Source organism: Stomoxys calcitrans, chromosome 3 (assembly GCF_963082655.1).
Source record: "Stomoxys calcitrans chromosome 3, idStoCalc2.1, whole genome shotgun sequence".
NCBI lineage: Eukaryota > Metazoa > Arthropoda > Insecta > Diptera > Muscidae > Stomoxys > Stomoxys calcitrans.
The window spans coordinates 124,595,802-124,620,200 of record NC_081554.1 but is presented as its reverse complement, the minus strand read 5'-3'; the positions used below and the strand labels follow the sequence as shown (position 1 = coordinate 124,620,200).

The 24,399-nt window shown below is 37.3% G+C and overlaps 1 protein-coding gene across 2 annotated transcripts in view; it reads left to right on the top strand.

Moving 5' to 3' along the window:
* Positions 1-9,422, top strand: part of LOC106083678 (uncharacterized) — a 63,182-nt gene extending 53,760 nt beyond the window's left edge. For both annotated transcript variants that reach the window (XM_013246842.2, XM_013246841.2), the window contains exon 2: positions 83-9,422. In XM_013246842.2, coding sequence (XP_013102296.1) covers positions 94-1,578 — 1,485 coding nt within the window. In that variant the 5' untranslated portion in view covers positions 83-93 and the 3' untranslated portion in view covers positions 1,579-9,422. The remainder of the gene's footprint in view (positions 1-82) is intronic.
* The last annotated feature ends 14,977 nt before the right edge of the window (positions 9,423-24,399 follow it).

Sequence of the window (24,399 nt, the reverse complement as noted above, 5' to 3'; positions counted from 1 at the left end):
AGTTTGAGAAATTTAGAGTTCTATAAGAAGTTGAAATGATTGGCTAGTGACACTGACATTTTGTTTTGTTTTCTATTTGCAGAGACCCGCGAGATGCATGGAGTCAAAAGAGTTCTGATATTTTGCCTTCTCATTGTGATCCTGCCAGCTACTTTGATTATCATACCATTGTACCTGAGAAGAACGGTATTTGCTGATGTTGTTTATCCGGTGGCCGAATCGGACATCATTGAAATTCGTGATGGCATTTCCTCGATATTCTGCCAACAGCATTCTTTGAAAATGAACAGCTACTTCAATGCTTTCCAATTGCGTAGCAAGCCGGAGATATCCTCTAATCACAAGCACATCCGTTTGAAAAAGTCCATGACATTGCCGGATGACACATTCGAATATTGGGGCTTTTACCTGTTGAAAGGGGCTCGGGTTTTGCTAAAATTTTGTTCTCGCTATGAGGGATCTCGAATGCTGGTGGTCAAAGGAGCACGTGAGTTGGATACCTGCGGACTATTGGATCATAATAAAAATAAATTGGGGCCAAACTATGCTCCCGGTGAACATGAACAGGTGCGCGTATTTTTTGAGGATATTACCGAAATACCAGATAATCCACCCAGCAATATGACTGGGACACAAAAAAGGCCTTCTGCTCCTCTCATGCCAGTGCCGGAAAATCTAATGGAAATGGAAAATAAAGGCGGTGAAGATATGTCCGACGACTATGAATATGAGGATGATTCTAGTGCCTCGCCCACAACTACAACCGAATCTCCACCACAAAGCCCCACCAAAGTGCTCAGAAAGAAGCTAAAGAAAGCTGATCCCACTTCCCGAAAGTATCATGAGCACAATGACAATAGTCTCAAATCCAAAGAAGAGGTATCCAAGCCCCTGTCACATGAAGAGTCCAGTGCGAGACATAGGCGTTCCCACAGTCTAGTACATAAAGAGCACCAGAAACGTCACTTAGAGGATAAGGCGAAACGCAAGCAAAAGGTTTACGATTTGCTATATAAAAATCGTCCCAAACGAGATCATGTCTACGACCGTAAATACACGCATGGTGGCAATGCCATGAACTTCACCGAAACCGATGAGTCCAATTCCATATCTAGTTTTGAGACTGGCCTGCTCGAGTGCTTCAAAACGAATAAGCTGTCCTTTGGCGATTTTCCACCCATAGCCGAATGCACCAATCCGCATTTCCTGGAGAATGGTTCACACCGCATGCTGTCCATACACGAGATTGACGCTGATGGCTACTACTACTACATTTTCTACAGTGACAACGATTTAGTACGTAACGATATTCATGCGATCTTCGATATTTATAAGCCCACATTTCAATATTCCAATTTAAGTGATTCTCAGGGTTGTGTCAATGCCACCAATTGTACCTTTCCCATTGGCTTTCTCTCCGACGAAATTGTCGTTGTTGAGGTGCCCACAAGGGATGGCATTGAGCACGAAGAAGACGATATCACCTATTTGATCTCAACATGTCATCCACGTACCGAAATCTATGCTATATTCCCCATACTGGTGCTAATTCTCATATTGAGCTGTTCATTTTTATAGGATATCCATTCGTTGGTAGTGCGAGAGTTGTGATATGAGAAAACTGAAAACTGAGAGAGAAAGTTTTTAAAAGCGACAAGTTCGCTATTATGGCTTAAATCCACCAAATGAGCATGATTTTTGAGAGCTTTGTAATAAGTTGAACTGAACACGGGTACCTGTCAAAAAACGAAATTAATTATTATTTTTCCCTATAGTGAAAAAAAAACAATCGCTCATTTTTATCTGTAATGGGCCTGAACTGATATTGTTTTGCCTTGGCTTTTTGAATTTTGCCATACACGCCAGAACGAAAATCCAACTGAAATGTCGTTGGCTAAATGTAAGAAAGATTTAGATGTATGAAGACAAGTTATGAAACAATAAAAACATAAAATGATCTCGAACCTCTTTTTATAATTTACAAAAAACGGCAACGAGCACCAGTCCTTTGTTTAACTTTTTCTAATCACGTATCATAATTGAATACGAGTATATGCAATGCAAATTTGGCCATGAACATTTCATTAAAGAACAGGGGCAAACTTCTCATACATCAACAAGTTCTCCCCGATTCAAGTTTACGCCCAATGACGGCCGTACTGCGAAACCTCTTTGGGAAGAAGATTTAACAAGGCTGCAATACCATTTTTTCAAATGGCATAGTTCCTCACAAATGACGCCAGCATTAGGAGGGGATAACTACCGCGAATATTTTTTCTGATGTACTCGCCTGGACCTCCGCGCGAGAAACGAGTGAAAATCTTGAGATTAGCAAATTGGCAAAACGCATAAAGCATTTCCATTTCTTCGTTGGTGGGGATGTTATCTATATAAAATAATTGTGCTATGTACACATCGATTGAAAACTACCTTTCCAATCTAAATGCAATCATGTGATCCTTAACTTTGCATTTTATTATTAAAGAAAACAATTAAGGAAAGGCAAAAATCGGGTTAAACCCACAATATAATACCATACACCTGCCCTATAAGCGGAAATTGGGAGCTGTATCTTAGGTATTTTGATGAGTTATAAAACAACCGAAATCAAATTTCAAGCAAATGTGTTCAAAATTATAATAACTACGGTTCTATAAGTGCAAAAAAGGTTGTACATATGTATACGGAAGCTAAATATAAATCTGAACCGATTTTGGTAAAATTTAACAAAAATGTCTATAGTCATAAAAGAACTACATTTGCCAATTTTCTTGACAATCGGTTGACAAATGGCTCCATTATTCTTTAGGTATTGTAGTAGTCGTCGAGAAAAGCGTTGCGCAAAATTTTGAGAATGTTGGCTTATAAATGTGCTTGCAGTTGCTCTTGAAGTGATAATTTGACGACATATCTATGGAAGCTATATCTAAATCTGAACCGATTTCTAAGAAGTGCATCAGTGATGTCATAAAATCCGTCCGCCAATATTTGAGCGAATCGGTTAACAAATGCAATATTAGCCTAAATCGGACGAACATATATATGGCAGCTTTATGCAGCTAAATTTTACCCTATTTATTCCAATTTTAATATGCTTCGTCTCTAGGCCGAAAATATGCGAAAAATTGCGACCTGTACTTTGTACTGTACGGACAGACAGACGGACATAGCTTAACGAATCAGAAATTCATTATGAGTCGATCGGTATACTTATCCAGCACTAGCTCTCTTCCTTCTGGGTATTACAAATACACATAGTCATAATACCCTTTACCACAGTAGTTGTGTAGGGTATGCAAATCGTTTAATGAAGGTCTAATATCTTTAAAGGTTAGGATATTCACCTTGGGGCAAAGACAACGTGTATCAAAGTTGTGTTTTTAACTTAAGAGCCTTACTAATCGGAGCGTCTCCAAGTGCTAACATTTTAAGAGTTAAGATGTAAAGTTTAAAAATCGGATTTCAAAAGAAATGTCTCGAAATCATTGCCAAAATCCTACAATCAAGGACAAAATTCTTTAATTATTTGTGCTATTTGTATACCCAACACCACTACTAGGGCACAGGGTGTTATAATTTAGTGCATTTACTTGAAACATTCGAAAAGAAGAGTGATAGACCACTTTTCAAGTATACAGGTTGACTTAGAAGCACTTTCAGATTCGATTGAGCTATATCCGTTCGTCTGTCCATGTTAAATTTTCATCAAAGTACAAATCGCAATTTGTATCTGATCATCTTGAAATGTAGCACAGACTTCTATTTTGAGCTAGAGGTAAAGCCTATTGAAAAATGGAAAAAACCGTTTCAGATTTAGATATAGCTTTCGTATACATGTTCGTCCGATTTGAACTAACATTGCTATAACGTGGTAAATTGTTTAGATTTTTCCCAAAATTGTGCACAATGTCTTCTTCTGGCCACCTCCCGGTGTCTTCCATATATATATATATATACATGATTGTCCGCTTTAAGTAATATTGCAATAATTTAGTAATTTTTGAATCGCTTCTCGTGACTAGTGATAACAAAATCGGTTCGGATTAAGATATAGCTACCATATACGTCAATGCATCGCCCGATTTGCACCAATGAACCCGCAAACCTAGAAAAATAGACTGCTGATACTAATTTTTTAAAACTTTTAAATGAACCCATTTAAGTTAGAAATTTTTGAACTTCTTAACAACAATTAATATATATTTTATTAAAAAAAATTGCCAATTTTAGGCGTTCATTTTTTGTTAAAAAGCATAAATATAAAAGTATAAGTTAATTTGTCCACCGTATCGCAGAGGTTAGCATGTCCGCTTATGACGCTGAACACCTGGGTTCGAATCCTAGCGAGAATATCTGAAAAAATGTTCAACGCAGGTTATGCCCTCCCAATGCTGGCGAGGCGGAGGCGCCTTATTATTGACCTTCAAACTTAATCGGACAGCAAATATGCATTTGCAGTTATTTTGTCAGCTATTCTTTGAATTCATTCAAATATAAGAAAATTGTAGTAAAATGGAAAAAATGTAAATAGATGGAATAAATTTTTTTTAAATTTTCATGACATTTTTTAGCTTTCTTAAATTTTACCATTGGAAACAGCAAGAAATGTTTGTTGTTTTAGCAAAAAAATTGCTGCTGTCCCATTTTCATTTGACTTTCTGTGTTACAGCAAACATTTTTTATGTTTTTACTAACAACTTTCTCTTAGTGTAGTTATTGCAATTTCCAAAATAAATTTTAGTAGAGAAATTTAGTAGAGATGATTTTAAAAATTCTGCTAAAATTCAAGAAAATCAGTTCCTAATTGCATATAAGCGTCCATGAAATTATATCGCCCAAATAATATTTAAATGATAGGTGAAGGGAACTATGTAGTCGGCACCGCCGAATTTTGCTTTACCCTACTTGTTTTTTAGGAATGGAATATGCTAAACGCCTATGTTAAAAACTTGACAATAGGTTAAGTTAGGTTTATGTGACAATCTGCTCACTTAGACGACTACTTCGACTTCGTCGATACCACAGGAAAAGGAAAAGCAAGATGCCTTCTAGATCATACCGTTGAACTATCCAGATCGCTTTAGAAAGCTAAACAACTTGCGAAGGTTCACATTCAGACAAGTTCTCACTCACATGCAGCAGGGGTTCAATCGTCTTTTCTTTTTTGACGTCCTTACAGATTCTTCAGATGTCTTTACTTGCAACCTTCAATCTCCCTTCAATCCCTTGGGTTATCTCTGTGGGCGGTCACCCAGAAGAGGTGAATTTTGAACTGTTCAGCCATCTCATTGCGACATCTGCGACAGTCAAGGGCGCTTGTTGAATTCTTTAATTGCAAGGAATTTAGCTTAATACCCAATTCAGTGATCGGGTAACCTTCTCCATATGACCAGTCCAAATTCTTCAGAATACACCCGTTTGGAACCATCCGTACTTAAGTCTATGTACTATCTACTGCCGGAGTTCCAATCGGTTCTATCAAGAGCAATGGTACAGTACTTCTACAGTCCTGTCTGGAACATCGGGCATAGTATCAAGGATAAGACAATGTCCGTAGATGTTGTCATCATCACTGCGACTGTGATGTATGATGATGAAGCGCCGACCTCCAGACAATGACACCATATACCAGTATATATCCAGTTCATGATAGGTGATTAAAACCCCTAACTTTTGCTAATGGCTCCCTTGCAGGTTTATAGGGCAAGAGTTGCCTTTCTTACCCTTTCCAAAATGTTTGATGTCAATTTCCTGTCCAGCACGCATCTAGGTATTTTGCGCTTTCAGGTGCCACTGTGGGTAATTTGTATGTCTTGTTGAAAAGAACTACTTCTGTCTTAGGGCTGGTATACTGTTCTGCTTTGGGAATGGTTGCTGAAATTTTTAATAGTTTCTCTAGCGAAATTTGACAGTAATCAAATGTTTTTGTTTCCACACCAAAACTTTTAAAATTTTCGCCAATTTTTTTATTTTGGAGTTTGACAGCATTTCGCGTGAAACGATGAAGTCTATACTGTATACCACTTCGCTGTCGCACGTAGAGCTTCCAGAATTTATCAGCATACGCGACTACTTTAATACCCTTTTTCCAGAGACAATATATATTTTAACAATATATTGTAAATGGCTATGTTCCAGAGCAGAGGAGACAGTACAATTCCCTAAACTAACTCCTACAACTAACCCATCTTTTAGAACTATAGATCCCAAGCCTGCATTCATGCATTTTTTAATAAGTAAGTTGTTAATAAAACATTTTACGTTAATAAAACATTTGTTGATGCCTAGAAACTCCAGCTTCTTCATGATTGGGGTCGGTTTTACATTATTGAAAAGCCCTGCAATGTCAAGAAATGGCACCTTTGTATATTCCTTGACAGCGAGAGAATCCTATCATGGCGATATCATCAAAAATAAAATTTCAGCGATGGCTATCTTCTCCTTGTGTTGGCAACACTTGTGAGATATTGACCTTTAGTAATCAGCCGTTTAAACTTCTCTACTGAGTGGTGTCGCTCGACTTTCGGGGTCGGCAATAAAAAGAAGTTCCTTTATCATTGAGCTAAACTTTTATTATTGTAAAGCACTCATTGATATGAGAGAGACGTTTGGAATGTTTATGAGCAAATTTGCAATTCGAGTGGGAATGGAATATTTCGATGTTTGACCAATGGAAGGCTTCTGTATCGCAGAGGTTAGCATGTCCGCTTATGACGCTGAATGCCTGGGTTCGAATTCTGGGGAGAACATCAGATCAGAACATCTCCTTATGCTGGCGATATTTGTGAGGTACTATGAAATGTAAAAACTTGTCCCAAAATCGGCGCCGCACTTCGGCTTGACGTTCGGACACAGCTTTATAAAGGAAATCCCTTATCATTGAGCTTAATCTTGAATCGGAATGTTCATGGCCAAATTTGCAATTGCCAATTGGAATTACAAAACTAATATACTTACATCCTATACTATCCTATACTAATATACTTCCATCCAAGTAGAAACCCGTTAAGTTCAGCTTGGACGAATCTTATTTACCTTTCTTTGAATGATTTTTTCACATAGTCTCACACTAAACTCTAGCAAGATTTTGCTAGAGCGAAATTTAAATACTGACCTTATAAGCATTGCAGTGTTTGCACCACTAGTTGATATATTTATGTATAAAAACTGGCACTATGTTTTTTTAGCGGAAAATTTTTCGAAATCTTTCTTTCGCTGGTTTGACGGAGGTACCACATTCGATTTTTATACCCTCCACCATTGGAGGGTATAAAAATCAAACAGTATGACTAATTTCGTCATTCTGTTTGTAACTATTCGAAATATTCGTCTGAGACCCCATAAAGTATATATATTCTTGATCGTCGCGACATTTTATGTCGATCTAGCCATGTCCGTCCGCCTGTCTGTCGAAAGCACGCTACCTTCCGAAGGAGTAAAGCTAAAATACTTCTTATTATCGGTTTGAATGAAATTTTGCACGTAGAATTTTGTTATGATATCCAACAACTGTGCCAAGTATGGTTCAAATCGGTTCATAACCTGATATAGCTGTCATATAAACAGATCTTGGGACTTGGCTTCTTGAGCTTCTAGAGGGCGCAATTCCTATCCGATTTGGCTGAAATTTTGCAAGACGTATTTTATTCTTACTTTCAACAATTGTGTCAAATAAGGTTCAAATCGGTTCATAACCTGATACAGCTCCCATATAAACCGATCTGGGTTCTTGATTTCTTGATCCTCTAGAGGTCGCAATTATTATCCAATTTGCCTGAAATTTTGTACGAAGGATTCTCTCATGAGCATCAACATACGTGTTTATTATGGTCTGAATCGGTCTATAGCCCGATACAGCTCCCATATAAATCGATCTCTCTATTTTACTTCTTGAGCCCCCAAAGGGCGCAATTCTTATTCGAATTGGCTGACATTTTACACAGGTCTCCAACATATAATTTAACTGTAGTCCGAACCGGACCATATCTTGATATCGCTCTAATAGCAGAGCAAATCTTTTCTTATATCCTTTTTTGTCTAAGAAGAGATGCATGGAAAAGAACTCGACAAATGCGATCCATGGTGCAGGGCCGAACTTAGCACGCTTTTACTTGTTTTTGTATTTTTGGGCACCATTTTTTCGCAAAAAAATCATTTTTTCGGTAGACAAAAAAAAGTTATGGCGAAACGAGCAAATTATTCCGTTTGTTTTTTTAAATGGAAGTTTAACGCGAAAATCGAACGTATTATCAACCTTTATATGTTAACTCTTTATTTTGACACCCTCATTGTTTACAATCGAGAATGGTTAATAGATGGCTCAAATGAATGTCTTGTTGTTTTTTTGCTAGCAAAAATTTCGGTAGAAGAAAGAATTGCGGCATTTTTCAGAAGATCGGTTTAATTGGGAGCTATATCAGGTTGAAGAACGAAAAGGACACATTTTGCACAGATGCTGAAAGTCATAACATAACATGAATGTATTTGCTATACTTTACAGGGTCTTAGAACTCGCATATAACTATTTGATTACTATTACATTAGCTAGCTATGACAGAACAATTGTCCCATTATCCGAATGTAGAAAAGGTTTCCAAATATAGGCTGGCAGGGTTTTTTGACCCTACTAAAAAGTTCAATCCCAACTGTAGCCCAACCCGGACCATATTGAAATGTAGCTCTTATAAAAGACAGTTTTCCAATATACCTTTTTGAGTCTGTAGAAGACTTTATCAATGAAATTTTACATGTCACTTGCAAGTTACTTCAACTAAGCATGCTACAAAAACTATGATCTTTAACATATTTTTGATATATCGCCTATAGAGGATATATATCGAAAATATCTTGGCTTTTTTGCTTCTAAACCATTTTAGAGTGTGCCTTTTGCAATGTTGGGCTCGCTGTTCACACATTTGGACCATTGTAACATTCTGTATTTTCAAGCAAGTGTGACAAAAGAATCGGCGAATATGTTGCGTTTAAACTATGACATTAATGTACATATGCTGCAACATATGTAATGTCTTCTTAGTATATTTATATCTCTCACTCTTTTTTCATGAAAGTACTACCCATTTTTAATTATGCTACAAAAGAAATCATATCTCACAACTTCTATGTTTCAAGAACTACAATACCTGTTCACAAATTGTAAACTGTTTTAAAGATTTTATTTTCTTAGGCAATTTATTGTAAGAAGGTGCTATTTTTTAATGAATTGTAAGTAAATAAGCATTTATGCATCAATTGAATTTCATGCTTCTCGTCCACACAACCGTATCTTTCTTTCAATTACGTTTTTTTTGTTATGTTAGCAAATAATATTAATATATTGATTAAAGCGATATACATATACCTGATACTGATACACTATTTAGACTTAAAGAATAGACATAGTCTGAAAAAGAATAGAAATACAAAAAAACTACTACATAGTATATATTTTCATATAATCTGTTTTATTGTTAATTATTAGAGAAAATAAAATATATTTTTATAATGCAATTAATGGATATGCTTGTTAATCAACATTAGTCAAAAGGGTAAGTAGAGAGAAAAAATATGCAATAAGATAAAAGTTTCAAGGATGTCAGAAGTCGAGTTAGTAGATTATTCGGCTTGCCAGTGCGAGAGTCCTGGGATCATTATTTTCCTATTTTTATAGGCTTAGTGAGTCTCATTTGTAGACTATCACCATTATTTAGTTTTTCCATTCATACCATATACACTGTCGGACAAAATAAAGTGCGGTTTTAAATATTTTTAATTTTTTGATTGAAACATATATTTGTTGCTTTCAAATGTTTATAAATTATAGTTAAATTTTTAATTCAGTTAATATTTAATCTAACAATGAACTCAACATTGAATTCTTACTGTATATTTTCTATTTATAATACAAACTATTGTATATGGCACATAAAGAATTTCAAGTGATAAAATAAAGTAACACTTCTCTAATAAATATTATAAAAAATTAAATAACTCTAAAATTTAGTACAAAGTTGCTCCTCCTTTGTTATTTATGGCTTCCCTCAATCTTTTCGGCATACTTAAAGCAAGGTTATTCAAAGTATTTGTTGGAAGTGCCCTCCATTCACTCTGCATTTTTTCACAAAAAGGTTTGGAGATTTGATCTGGATTCCATCGGGATTTTGTCATCTAGGCTTTGAGCAGGCTATTCTAATTTTTCAACATTATTTTCTTCAAAACATTTTTTATCGCTCTTACTTAAGTGCTAGGGGTCGTTGTCTTGTTGAAAGATGAACTCCCCCAAGCCCATCTCCTTCGCACTGCTATAAAAATTTTCTTACAAAATATTTACATAGTGCTCTCCAGTCATTATACCCTACACGAATACTGTGGTACAGGGTATTATAACTTAGTGCATTTGTTTGTAACACCCATACCGATGGACTCAGAATCACTTTCTGATTCGATTTAGCTATGTCCGTCTGTCCATGGTAATTTGTGTACAAACTACAGGTCGCATTTTTCATCCGATCCGATGTTTTTCGGCCCAGAGGCAAAGCCTATTGAATATGGAAAACGTCGGTTCAGATTTGGATATAGCCCCATATATATGTTCGTCAAATTTTTAGTAATAATGCATTAAATGGTCATTTGTTAACCGATTCTCTCGAAATTTGGCAGGAAAGATTTTTGCATGACTCTCGACATTACTGTTGACTTTCATAGAATTCTGTTCAGATTTAGATATAGCTCCCACATATATGTTCGTCCGATGGTCAATTGTTAATTGATTCCTTTGAAATTTATTAGGAAGAATTTTTTCTTGACTCTCGAAATTACTGGTGAATTTCATAGAAATCGGTTCAGATTTAGATATAGCTGCCATACATGTATATCGCCCGATTTTCATTCCTAGAACCACTGCAATCGCATTTATTGGCCAAACATTTGTGCAACGCCTTCCTCGACGTCTACCACAATATCTATAAAGTTTGGTCAAAATCGGTTCAGTTTTAGATATAGTTCCCTTAAATATGTTAATCCGATTTTGAGAAATATTGCAAAAAGTGCTCATTTGTTAACCGATTCTGTCAAAATTTGGCAGGAAGGATTTTCTTATGACTCCTAATATTACTGGTGAATTTCATAAAAATTGGTTCAGATTTAGATATAGCTGCCATATAAGTATACCGCTCGATTTTCACTTCGAAAGCCACTGCAAACGCATTTATTGAACAGTCTTGCCAAATTGCTACCATTTGGCTTTCCTCGATGTCTACCACAATCTCTAAGAAGTTTGGTCAAAATCGATTTAGATGCAGCTCCCATATATATATTCGTCCAATTTTGGGTAATTTGCTGTCATTTGTCAACTGTAGTTATTATATTTTGAACATTTTTGTTTTACTCCAATTTTGATACAGGGATTTTAAAAACCCATCTGAAAACATCCGACGAGGTCTTTTAAAATTGGTTCAGAAATAGGTATAGCTCCCGCTTTGTATTTATAGGGCAGGTGTAGGGTATTATAAAGTCGGCCTCGCCCGACTTTTGCCTTTCCTTACTGGTTTTAGATTTTTACGAGCCTACCAACTCCAAAGAGGAAAAACATCCCCACACCATGAGGCTTCCTCCACCATGTTTTACAGTATGTATAAGGCTTTTCGATTTTAGCCTTTTTTTCCAACTTCTTCCTTATTTTATACAAATCAATAATTTTTCTGACCCCAGATTCTGATATTTTATGCTTGGAACTCAAAGCTTTCAATTTCATCCCATTTTAGCGAACTTGTACCAATATATCTTTTTGAGTTTCGGTTAAGGGATGCATTGAAAAGTTAATGTTCCCCGCTTATTTGCTATATATTTAAGTAATGTTGAACGAAAGAGTTAGGTACTTTGCTACAAAAAAATCTGGATTTATTATAAATTTTACGATTTATAAAAAATACTATTAATTCGCGAAGAATTTTTTTTACACTACAATACTTTAACATCAGAAACCTGAACGAACGAGTTTAAAAATTTCAAATGTTTATGAAAATAATTGAGGCACTCCAACAAATAACGGGACAATAAAAAACAGTAAATAATACACGTAGATAAAAAATATTGAGGATTAATAAAGAAGGGTACACAACTGCATTTAATTTTTTCCGACAGTGTATGTTAGCAGAAGAATCTTTGTAAGTTACAAAATATTAATTGAGGTTTTTGCGTTTTCTTGTTTATTCCATAATTACTAGAATTCACCAGGGCATGGCGCAATAGATTAGTAAATTATACTACTGACTGGCACACGATTTAGTTTTGGAGCCTTGAAACCTTGACACCTCCGAAGGAACTGTTCACCTGAGATTAACAATTTGTAAATAAAATTAAGGGGAGAACGTTCCACATTTTATAAATGTGTATAATACTATAAATTACAAAAAAAATTACAATAAAAAAAGTGCGCGAAAAAATAATTAACATTAATTTTTTTATATATGACGTGTAGGTTAGTTTAGGTTTAAGTGGCAGTCTGCCATCAGACTCACTTAGACGTTTTCGTCCATTGTGATACCACAGGAACAGAAAAAGGAAGATACCTTCTAGTTCCTACCACTGAACCATCCAGATCGCTTTAAAAAGCCCAATAACTTGCGAATGTTGACATCCGCTAAATCAGACAGGTTCTCAAAGGAATGATAATGTAAAGTTGAACTCCTTCTAACTGCTAGTGTGGGACACACACACAGAGAGTCTCTTCTTCTTCGATGTCCTCACAGCTTCTGTCGTTGCTAGCAACCTTCAGTCTGTCAGTATGTTTTACGATTAGACAGTGACCTGTCATGACGGACGCAATGACTGAGACGTCTGTTCTAGCCAATGACAGCAAAGCAGTAGACCTCTTCAAGTCTTGACTAGGCCACATAGTTTTGGAATGCTCACAGCCCCCTCTTTGTGACCATCTATCCTGGCCTGGTCATGAAAACTTAGCTTACATGTCGATAGAGGCATACCCACAGATTCGGGTGTCCCTGGAATGTGTAGGGTAGTTCCTAATCTCATAAGCTCATCCGCTTTACAATTCCCTCGAATATCTCTGTGGCCCGGTACCCAAAACAGGTGAATTTTGAACTGTAACTGCAATCTCGTTGAGAGATCTGCGACAGTCGAGTGCGGTTTTTGTGTTCAGAAATACGTTTTCCAAGGATTTAATGGCTGCCTGGCTGTCTGAGAAGATATTTATGCCAATCGTCGTAATGACATTATATCTTAGCCATTCCACCACTTCCTTAATTGCAAGGATCTCCGCCTGATACGCACTGCAGTGGTCGGGTAACCTCTTCGATATGACCAGTTCTAGTGTACACCCCAAAGCCCACCTGGTCGTTTAGTTTGGAACCATCCGTATAGAAGTCTATGTAAGTTCTGTTACCAGAGATATCGTAGTAGTACAGTAATTTTTATCAAAAAACAGCTCAAGTAGGGTGTAATCCACACTGCCTGGAACATCGGATATTGTATCAAGTATAACACAGAGTCCGTGGCCTGCACGAGGTTTTTGGGCCCATCTTACAATTGTTCGCCCTAGTTCTTTTAGGGATGGGATGTCCACCAGGTGACCGCAGCATTTGGCTGACTGCGGTACAGTTTCCGAATCTAGACGTGTAGTCTTTGGGGTAGCCTATGCAGCGAATTCCCGAGCCCAATTTAGGGAGTCTCTCTCCCTATTAGTGAGAATCTTGGGACCATTCGCACCAAGCCTCTCCATAAACCTGGCATGCGGAGAAAGAATCGGTTCGACCTTGTCCTTTAGACAGGTATCTTCGTCAAAAGCCCCTGCTGACCATTCATCTGTCGGCTAGTGCAGCCTGGAGCAGCCGCTCCACCAGTCGAGGTTTCAGTAGCAGACAACATTCTACGGCCCGATACCACCACCGCAGCTTCGTGCATTTATATTTACTTTTCTTTAAATCATAACAAGAAAATAACACCTACTTTAAGAAAAAACGTAATGAAGGAAAAAATAATGTTAAATTTTTTACAAAAGAATGCAACGCTTTAACTCGTAGAATTTTGCAACATTTCAAACGATGTCATTTGGTTCACAAAAAGTCCCACAATTTCAGAAATACCGACTATAACTTGACAATATTTAAAAAAAAATTTTTTTGTCCATTATTTCATAAACCGTTAGAGATATTCTAGACTTTTTTAGGGTTTTACGAGCTCTATCATTTTTAAAAAAGAATCAAGCCGATCGGCCCAGCGGTTCAAAATTTCACATGCTCGAGGTGACCAACTTTCAAGCCCCATGGATCAGCCTCTGGACCCACTAGGGTCCCTAAATGCATACTTATTGGAAACATCTCAACATTGACTATGTTAAGTTTAATATCCATATCTGTATCCGTTCAAAAGTTCCAGAATTATTTCCAAGATTTGTCGATTTGGCAACACTGTGTATCGTTATATTAGCTTCAGCCTTGGATAAGGTACTGCAGAAGTGGTCTCCCGGCTAAAATGGAAGTAAGGCGGATTGGGTTAAATTTCATCACACATTCTGCACGAATATCCCCTCTAGACCGGAAACTTCGGAGGATATAGACATAATGGTCAAGTGGATCACGAAGGCCCATAAATACCCGCATGTCAGCATGCCCTAGAGCCAAACCAAGGGACAAACAGTAGAGTTGGCATACTATCCATATTCAGAACATTCGATATTTCTAATAATACATATCGATAAATATCGATCGAAATACCGATACTGCTGTTAATTTCCTATCATCTATAATTACAACGAAAATGAAATTTTAAAATCTAGAGATCACTTTATATAGAAGCAATTTCAACGCTTAGACCGATTAAAACCTAATTTAATAAAGTCAGTCAGTCAGTCAAAATTTTAGCCCAATCGGAAGAAAATTGCGCCCTCTATAGGCTTAAGAAACAAAATCAATAGATTTAATAAAGAAGCTATATCGGGTTATGGGTGATTGAAATGCACAACAAGAAGGACGACTGAAAAATTTAATGTGTCACTGGTGTCCGACGGAACGTTCTATTTATTTAGCTATCGGATGTAGGTGCACCAAGGCCATTTTGATTCCATAAGCAGGAAAAATGTACAACACGAAATAAAAAATTTTCGTCTGTTTAATAAAATAACGAATCCCCCACTGTTATCTGGTTTTTAATGATATTTTCTATTTATTTCGCATATTTTTTAAACACAACCGTGGATTTAAAGTATTATAAAACCAGAATTATAATAGGCCAATCTGGAAATATTCTGCCTTCGACTCGAGGTGTCTTGGATGCTATGGCAGCGGCCTCGGTCTCTTTGGCTATACTACGTCACACATACACATCTACAACTTTTCGTTTGTAAATAAAATACATATGTATGTAAGTCGCAATTGGAACGTTCCATCTCTCTGTGATAACGTGGGGTACTCACTTCAAGCGAAATTTTTGGGTTGCAGCCAAGACATGTATGTCTCTACTGGAAAATTATTATGTAGACTACAAGATGGCGACAGACATCAATTTACCCTTTTTGGCCGATATTAATTATTTTTGGCTAATAATATACATATGTAGTGAAATTAACCGTTTTTATTTGCAAATAACTTTATATCATGTTGCATGGACCTATCAAAATATAAATTTTCATTCGTAATTACCGAATAAGAAAAAATTCTCGAATGCCTATAATGTCACCCTGTTACGCAAAGAAAATTTCATTTAAGCTACGTATCTGCAAGCAAAAATTCCTGTAACTGTACCGGTAACAAATATGTTAATGCATTTTTTATGGTAACGAAAATTTCGTTTGAGGGGCATAAAAAACACAAAAAAAAAAGTTTGCTGAAAACAGCAAACACTATCTGCTGAATGTTAGTGTTTAATTTTGTTGCTTTTATTGCAGTAGTTCTATTATTACAGCAGTAGTTTTGTAATTTCAGAGCAGCAGGCTCAATGCTGGAAAGTCTGTTGTTTGCTGAAAATGACTGCTGCTTAATTATGAAGAGGATGTCAGAAGAAACAAGTGAAATCGTGCTAAGTTCGGCCGGACCGAATCTTATATACCCTCCACCATGGATCGCATTTGTCAAGTTCTTTGAATGACTTTTTCAAATAGAAAAACACCAGTCATAGAAAAGCACCACCTCCAAAATTTCAGGCAAATCGAGTAATAATTGCGCCCTCCAGAGGCTCAAAAAGTCAGACTGGGAGATCGGTTTATATGGCAGCTATATCAGGTTATATATCGATTTAGACCATACTTGGAACAGTTGTTGGTAGTCAAAACGACATATGCAAAATTTCAACGGTATTGGATAAGAACTGTGCCCCCTAAATGCCCATGAAGTCTAATCGGGAGATCGGTCTATATGAGGATATATCAGGCGGCTATATCAGAATATAGACTGATTTAGACCATACTTGACACATTTGTTGGAAGAAAACACCTCATGCAATATTTCGGCAAAATCGGATCAGAATTGCGCCCTCTAGAAGCTCAAGAATTCCCAAGATCGGTTTATATGACAGCTATATCAGGTTATCGCCCGATTTGAACCATACTTAGCACAGTGGTTGGATATATACGAAATATGTCATGCATAGCAGAACACTTCATGCTAAATTTCAGCCAAATCGGAACAGAATTGCACCCTCTAGAAGCTCAAGAAGTCAAGACCCAAGATCAGTTTATATGACAGCTTTATCAAAACATGAGAAGCATTTGTGCAAAATTTCAGTCGCCTAGCTTTACTCCTTCGAAAGTTAGCGTGCTTTCGACAGTTGGGTGAATGGACGGACAGACGGACGGGCATGGTAGATGGACTTAAAATGTCATGACGATCAACAATATATACTTTATGGGGTCTTAGACGCTTATTTCGAGGTGTTATAAACAGATTGACGAAATTAGTATATCCCCCATCATATGGTGGAGGGTATAAAAATAAAATACAAATGTAAATGTAGCCATTCATGAACTAGTTGGCTACATGGAATACTCTAGACTCTAGGCAGAATTTCTTCACATCGAGGGTAAAAATGCAAATTTGCCCATGAACATTCGATTAAGAAGCATGGACAAACATCTTACATATCAATGAGTGCTGTCCGATTCAAATTTAAGCTCAATAATTAGGGACCTCCTTTTTATACCAAATGGTGCAGTACCTCACAAATGTCGCCAGCATTAGGAGGTGATAATCACCGCTGAAAATGTTATTTGTTGTTCTCGCCAGGACTCGAACCCAGACGTTTACCGTCATAGGCGGAAATGTAACCTCTGCGCTACGGTGGTGGCTTCAACAATTTGAAACTAACGTCAATTTAAAGAAGCTGAAAACTCTAGGCATTAATACGAAAGTTTATTAATCATTTATTTACTAAAAGATGTATTACGGCAGGCATGGGATCTGTAGATCTACACGGTTAAGTCAGTTGGAGTACTTCTAAAGAAAGTGAAGTGGAATATAGCCTTTAACAATAAACTATAGTGTCTAGACAAATGTGGTGTAAAAGTGGTCGCATATGCTTCGGTTAGTTAAGGCTTAGTAACCGCTTAACACAGTAAACTCTAGGTACTACAGTGAATTGAGCTACCGAAGGTGGCCTAGGCGTAAATCCCTCCAAGACGGAAGTTATTGTTTTTAGCAGGAGATATACAGTGGCACAGAAAAATATACATACCCCACTTAAAAGACACGATTTGAAAAACTTTTTCTGTCAAACGTCTATTTTTGCTAAAATTGTTTACCATGTATTACCATGTTTACCACACCAAGTATTAAAGTTAGTGAAAATTGTTTCCTAACTGTGTTACTGCCAGTTATAAATGGTATGTAGACATATCTGTGCCATTGTATGTTACCCACGGTGGCACGTCTCGCCTTGGAAGAAGAGTATAATTAATTTACTGGAAGCGCAAAATACCAGGTTGTTTTGCTGGACGAAAAATTTAACTTTAGGTTAGGTTGAGAAGAGGGTGTGTTAATCATGTTAATCTGCCCCATGCCACTATGGGCATACACCTAAGTCAGTAATCGGACTGTTGTGTGCTCTAAATACTTAAAAAAAACTCAAAAAATCGATGTCAGGAATTCTGTGCTACTAACAAAATCCTTACATTACTTTACTTTAATTGGCTATGACAGAATATTTGTTCCACTAGCCGAACGTAGAAAAGCGTTCCAAGCGCCTCGATCTTCCTCGCTCGTTCTAAAATCTCTGACACCAAGTTTCGAGGTGTCTCCCACAACTTGATCTTTCCATCGGGATTTTGGTCTTCCCGGTTTGCGTGTACCATCGTGTTTGCCTTCAAAAGACTTCTTTGCTGGAGCTTCATCATCCATTCTGACAGCATGACCTAGCCAACGCAGCCGTTGTATTTTGATCGTCTATCGTCGTCATACAGCTCGTGGTTCATACGTCGCCTATATTCTCCGTTAACGCAAACTGGTCCGTATATTTTACGAAGAATCGTTCTCTCAAATATTCCAAGCACTGCCTCATCTGCTTTCACAAGTATCCATGCTTCAGAACCATATAACAGCACGGGTAGTATCAGTGTCTTGTATAGTGTAATCTTCGTCTGTCGAGAGGTGGCCTTGTTTCTAAACTGCTTACTTAGTCCAAAGTAGCATCTGTTCGCCAGTATTATTCTTCGCTTAATCTCAAAACTGGTGTCATTCGTTTCGGTTACGGCGGTGCTGAGGTAGATAAAGTTACTGACTGTCTCCAAGTTGTGGTTCCCAACATTCTCCATTTTCTTTATCTGCCTGGTTGTGCAAGGCTTTTTGGGAGCTGAAACCATCCATTTCGTCTTATCTCCATTTACAGCCAGACCCATTTTCACTGACTCTCTTTCGATTCTTTCAAAGGCTGCAGTTACTACTTCCGGTGACCGACCTATGATATCGATGTCGTCGGCATAGGCGAGTAGCATGTGTTCTGTTGTGATTAGTGTGCCATATCTATTCACATCTGCATTTCGTATAATCTTCTCCAGCAGGATGTTAAAGAGATCACACGATATGCTGTCTCCTCGTCTGAAACCTCGTTTGGTATTAAATGGTTCGGAGAGATTCTTTCCTATTCTTACTGATGAACGCGTATCAGCAAGTGTCATCCTGCAGAGTCTTATTAATTTTGCAGGGATACCAAACTCAGACATGTCTGGTATTCTATTCCCACAAAAGTGACGGTGTCTGTTAGCCCCTAAAACAGGGCAAGTGCTGCATCTATTCTGCATAAGTCAGCTCGCGTCCTATGAGTCTCGTTATGATACCGAAAGCTTACTGATCTCCTTCTTACTTCCTTTAAATAACAGCCTCGTTTTTTCACGAGCTGGATCTCCCCATAAGATTTTTGTCATCCTTCCGTCTGTTTTGGTGGGTTTCTTTGCGCACGCACTTAACTCGGACTGCATCGACCCGAAAGCCTTCGTATTAACCAAGTTTATTGATGGCAGTCCTCTGGCGTTCACTGTCAAATCGTCTGCTCTTTCTTTCCCGCTTACTGCGCTATGGCCCGCATCTAAACATATAGAGAAATGTTAATCATCTTCTTATACTCCAAGACTGTTCGCGACCGTGCCGTCCTACCGTGTTAAGGTCAAGCAGACGGAAACAGATCTCAGCCCCTGGGTTTTCAATTTAGACCCCCAGGCTGATCTGAAACTTCTTACATTCCTTCCAGGCGACTATACCTTAATCTCCTCCTATCCTCTTTCCATTCTCCCATCGCCCTAATTCTCCTAACCCCAGTGACAGCCTTACATTAAATATGTATGGGTAGGATATCTAGAAAAGTCTTCAGTGTCCTAGTGGGCGTGGTCCTCATCACTCCGGCTACGCCAAGGCAACTTTTTCTCTGAACATTGTTGTATTATTTAAAATTCAGTTAAAAATTCACTAAAGACAGTTTTGGTCCTACCTCAGTTGCCCAGTTTTGGTCCTACCTCGGTATTATTCTTTAAAACCAAAATTTCGAAAAAATTTTTGCTTGCTTATTAAAATTTGCAACACAAAATTTTGCTAAATCGGGGAAATATAAAAAATAAATGAGTTTGACATAAACAATTGATTACTTAAAAAATTTATTTTTAAGCAAGTAAAAGTGTGCTAAGTTCGGCCGAGCCGAATCTTGGGAACCCACAAAATACAAAATTTATTTCTATATACCAAACTTCTGTCAAACCAGGAAAACTTAAAGTTTCTAGGAACCCATCAAGGATAATCGGGAGACCGGTTTATATGGGAGCCATATTAAGTTATAGACTGATTTGAACCGTAGTTGGCACATTTGTTGGAAGTCGTAACAGAACACCACAAGCAAAATTTCAGCCAAATCGGACAAAAAATTCGGCCAACTACCTACATCAATATTAAGTATCTGTGCAAAATTTCAAGTGGCTAGCTTTACTCGTTCGACCGCTGACGTGATTTCAACGGACGAACATGATTCGGGATTTCGAGACAATCAAGAATAGATATAGTTTATGGGGTCTTAGTCCAATATATCGAGGTGTTACAAACGGAATGACTAGATATGTAAGAATACCCCCACAGGATGGGGGTATACAAAAATTTAAAAAAGATAAGGACATATTTGTGGGCTTTCCGGAACGCTGAAACGTGCTACGGAATCAATGGGACTTCCACTGCGCACGTTTCTTGTTAGAGGTAACGCCTTTTACCTTGTCCAAACGCGTGAGGCGTGGTCTGATGCTCTGGTCTGCAGGGTGGCAAATACCTTGTGGTCGAGTATTTCGCGAAACAGGATGTCGCTATACTGGGGTTGAGGAACCATGACTTCGGATTGCTGATAGAAATCCTAGACTAGTTATGAACGACTGAAGTGCAGTTTACGGGAAAAATCGTGGCTAGGGCCTGGGTGACCCCAAACGGGCGAAATAACGCCGAATATAGGCAATATGGTACTCAAATTAAAGGAAAACACAAATAGGACATTTTTCGCCTATGGCGCTTTTTTCAAGAACATGTAAAAACAAACTTTTTTTATTACTAATAAAAAATATCGCTCGATTTTTTTATGTTTTTTAATTTTTTGAAAATAGCCTAGAGACAAAATTTTTTTTTTTAAAAAATCGCGCGATTCTTTTTCGAAGAAAATGTTTGCTACCGGCCCTTTCATTTAAAACCAATTGATTGACACGAATAATAAAATGGTGTAATCATAAAACAAATTAGAGAGATAGAAAAAAGCGCAAAAGAAACAAGTAAGAGCGTGCTAAGTTCGGCCGGGCCGAATCTTATATACCCTCCACCATTGATCGCATTTGTCGAGTTCTATGTGCGCTATCTCTTTTTAGACAAATAATAATAATTGAATAAGAACTGTTATCCTATTGGAGCTATATCAAGTTATAGTCCGATTTGGACCATAATTGAATGCTGATTGACATTGTAGAAGTCATTGTGTAATATTTCAGTTCATTCGGATAAAAATTGCGCCTTGTAAGGGCTCAAGAAGCAAAATCGGGAGATAGGTTTATATGGGAGCTGTATCAAGCTATTGATCGATTCAGACCATACTAGACACGTATATTGAAGGTCATGAGAGAAGGCCTTGTACAAAATTTCAGCCAAATCGGATGAGAATTGCGCCCTCTAGAGGTTTGAGAAGTCAAGATCCCAGATCGGTTTATATGGCAGCTATATCAGGTTCTATATCGATTTAGGCCATACTTAGCACAGTTATTGGAAGTCATAACAAAACACCTCATGCAAAATTTAAGCCAAATCGGATGAGAATTGCGCCATCACTTGGCTCAAGAAGTCAAGATCCAAGATCGGTTTATATGACAGCTATACCAGATTATGAACCGATTTGATTCATACTTAGCATAGTTGTTGAAAGTAATACCAAAACACTACGTGCAAAATTTTAGTTAAATCGGACGATAATTGCGCCCTCTAGAGGCTCAAGAAGTCAAGACCCAAGATCGGTTTATATGCCAGCTATACCAGATTATGAACCGATTTGAACCATACTTGGCAAAATTGTTGGATATCATAACAAAATACATCGTGCAAAATTTCATTCCAATCGGATAAGATTTGCGCCTTCTAGAGGTTCAAGAAGTCAAGACCCAAGATCGGTTTATATGGCAGCTATATCAGGTTATGGACCGATTTATACCATACTTTGCACAATTGTTGGATATCATACCAAAATACGTCGTGCAAAATTTCATTCAAATCGGATAAGAATTGCGCACTCTAGAGGCTCAAGAAGTCAAGACCCAAGATCAGTTTATATGGCAGCTATATCAAAACATGGACCGATATGGCCCATTTACAATACCAACCGACCTACACTAATAAGAAGTATTTGTGCAAAATTTCAAGCGGCTAGCTCTACTCCTTCGGAAGTTAGCGTGCTTTCGACAGACAGACGGACGGACGGACGGACGGACGGACGGACGGACAGACGGACGGACGGACGGACAGACGGACGGACATGGCTAGATCGACATAAAATTTCGCGACGATCAAGAATATATATACTTTATGGGGTCTCAGACGAATATTTCGAGTAGTTACAAACAGAATGACGAAATTAGTATACCCCCCATCCTATGGTGGAGGGTATAAAAAGGTTCATTGAAATACTGAAGCTGATTTGACGAAACTATCACTATAAAACTAAGATATTCGCAAAGATCAGCACAATATGAAGGATTTGAAAGATTAGCATCGGCAGTCAGTTCCTGCAGCCAACCACAATTCTCAATAAAAAATTTTAGGTATCGGTACCAATTTCACAGTAACAGAAGAATTTTTTTTTTTCGATTTTGAAAAAAATTTGGAGTTAGTCAAAACCTAGTCTTCACTATTGAATATAAGAGGTATGCCCGCAGTTTCTAAGGGCTAGGACCACTAACATTTTGTAACTGATGTTATAGAGTAAAGCTTAAAGATTTATATGAATTAGCGAAAGAATCGAGTGAAAAAACTTTAATCCTGGCTCTTAACATTATGTTTGAGCAAAAATTTTCATAAAACATAAGCGTATAAAATTTTTATATTCTCTCAAAATTGTTTTACGTACCCTAAACGAAAGTGTCGCACACTTGCGTGAGATAATCACAGTCTAATGTTATACAAACTTTACCGAATAATATTAAGCTCTTGAATAGTCTAAGAATAAATATTTTGTTACCTAACAACTGCCGTTTGATGTGTAAATGCGTGTTTGCAATTTTCATAGTATGTGTGTATATCCATCCATTCGATGACTATCTTGCGATGGTATCAGCCAGATACCAGGCTTTAATATCTGGTAAGACACTTTGGGTGTCTGAGAGCCGCAAAACAAAAAACTTTTGCATAGAGAGGCGACAAATGAATCTGTCTTATTGAATACCTTTCGTGTCCCTAATCATTTCATAGACTATCGAAGCAGCATGTACTTATAAATTTATTTTTTTTTTATAACGTAATGCATGCAAGAATTCGCATACGAGGTGAATTGCAAAAGGGTTGAACATAAAGAAGACTAATTTCTATAGAAACATTATTTCTAGAGACGGCCGATGCATAAATACCCAAAAGGTATTTACCTGGTAAATTGGGTAAATACCCAGGTATTTACCCATTTATACACAAAAGCTGGGGATTTATAATTTTTGCAAATATCTTGGGTATAAACCATTTTTCAAAAATTTGAAAAAAAAAAATCGAAATCGGATGAAAAATTACCAATTAATTGCCTCAAGACTTTAAGTCTGGAGATCGGTGTAAATAGCGCCTATATAAAACTAAAATCCGACTTTATGAGATCAAAAGGTCATGTTTATATACAAAGAATACGGAATCATCAAAAGTTGTTTGGAAAATTTTTTATACCCAAGATATCTGCAAAATTTTGGTAACGATTACTCTTAATATGAACTCCTTTCACTAATTGTCAAAATCAAAGCTTTTATTCTCAAACTTTGCTCTCTTTGGCTATCTTTCGTTAAGTTTGGTTTCTCTGCAAGAAACATACCCTTTTGCGAATCTGCCTATGGGAAAAAAGAAGGTTCAGACGGACGGATATGGGTAGATCGTCTTAGGTTTTTACGACAATGATTGACAAAATTCATATACCGCTATATTTCGGTGGTGGGTACTCTAATCGTAAACAAAATCCAACGTTTTTCAGAAAATAAGTTTACTTGCCGAAAATTTCTTTTATGTGAAACGAATTATATTTTTGCGTGTGTTAATGGATTTTTACTTTCTTCCATTCATTTGTGCGTCACCATCGTTATTCCCTAGAATAATCTAGACCTTTAACGTTTTATTGCTTTTTTACAAATTTCGGCGCCAAAAGTCATCAAAATCTTTTGACTGCTTTTATTCAAACTGTCAAGCATGGGTTTCATTGCTCATGACGGTTGCA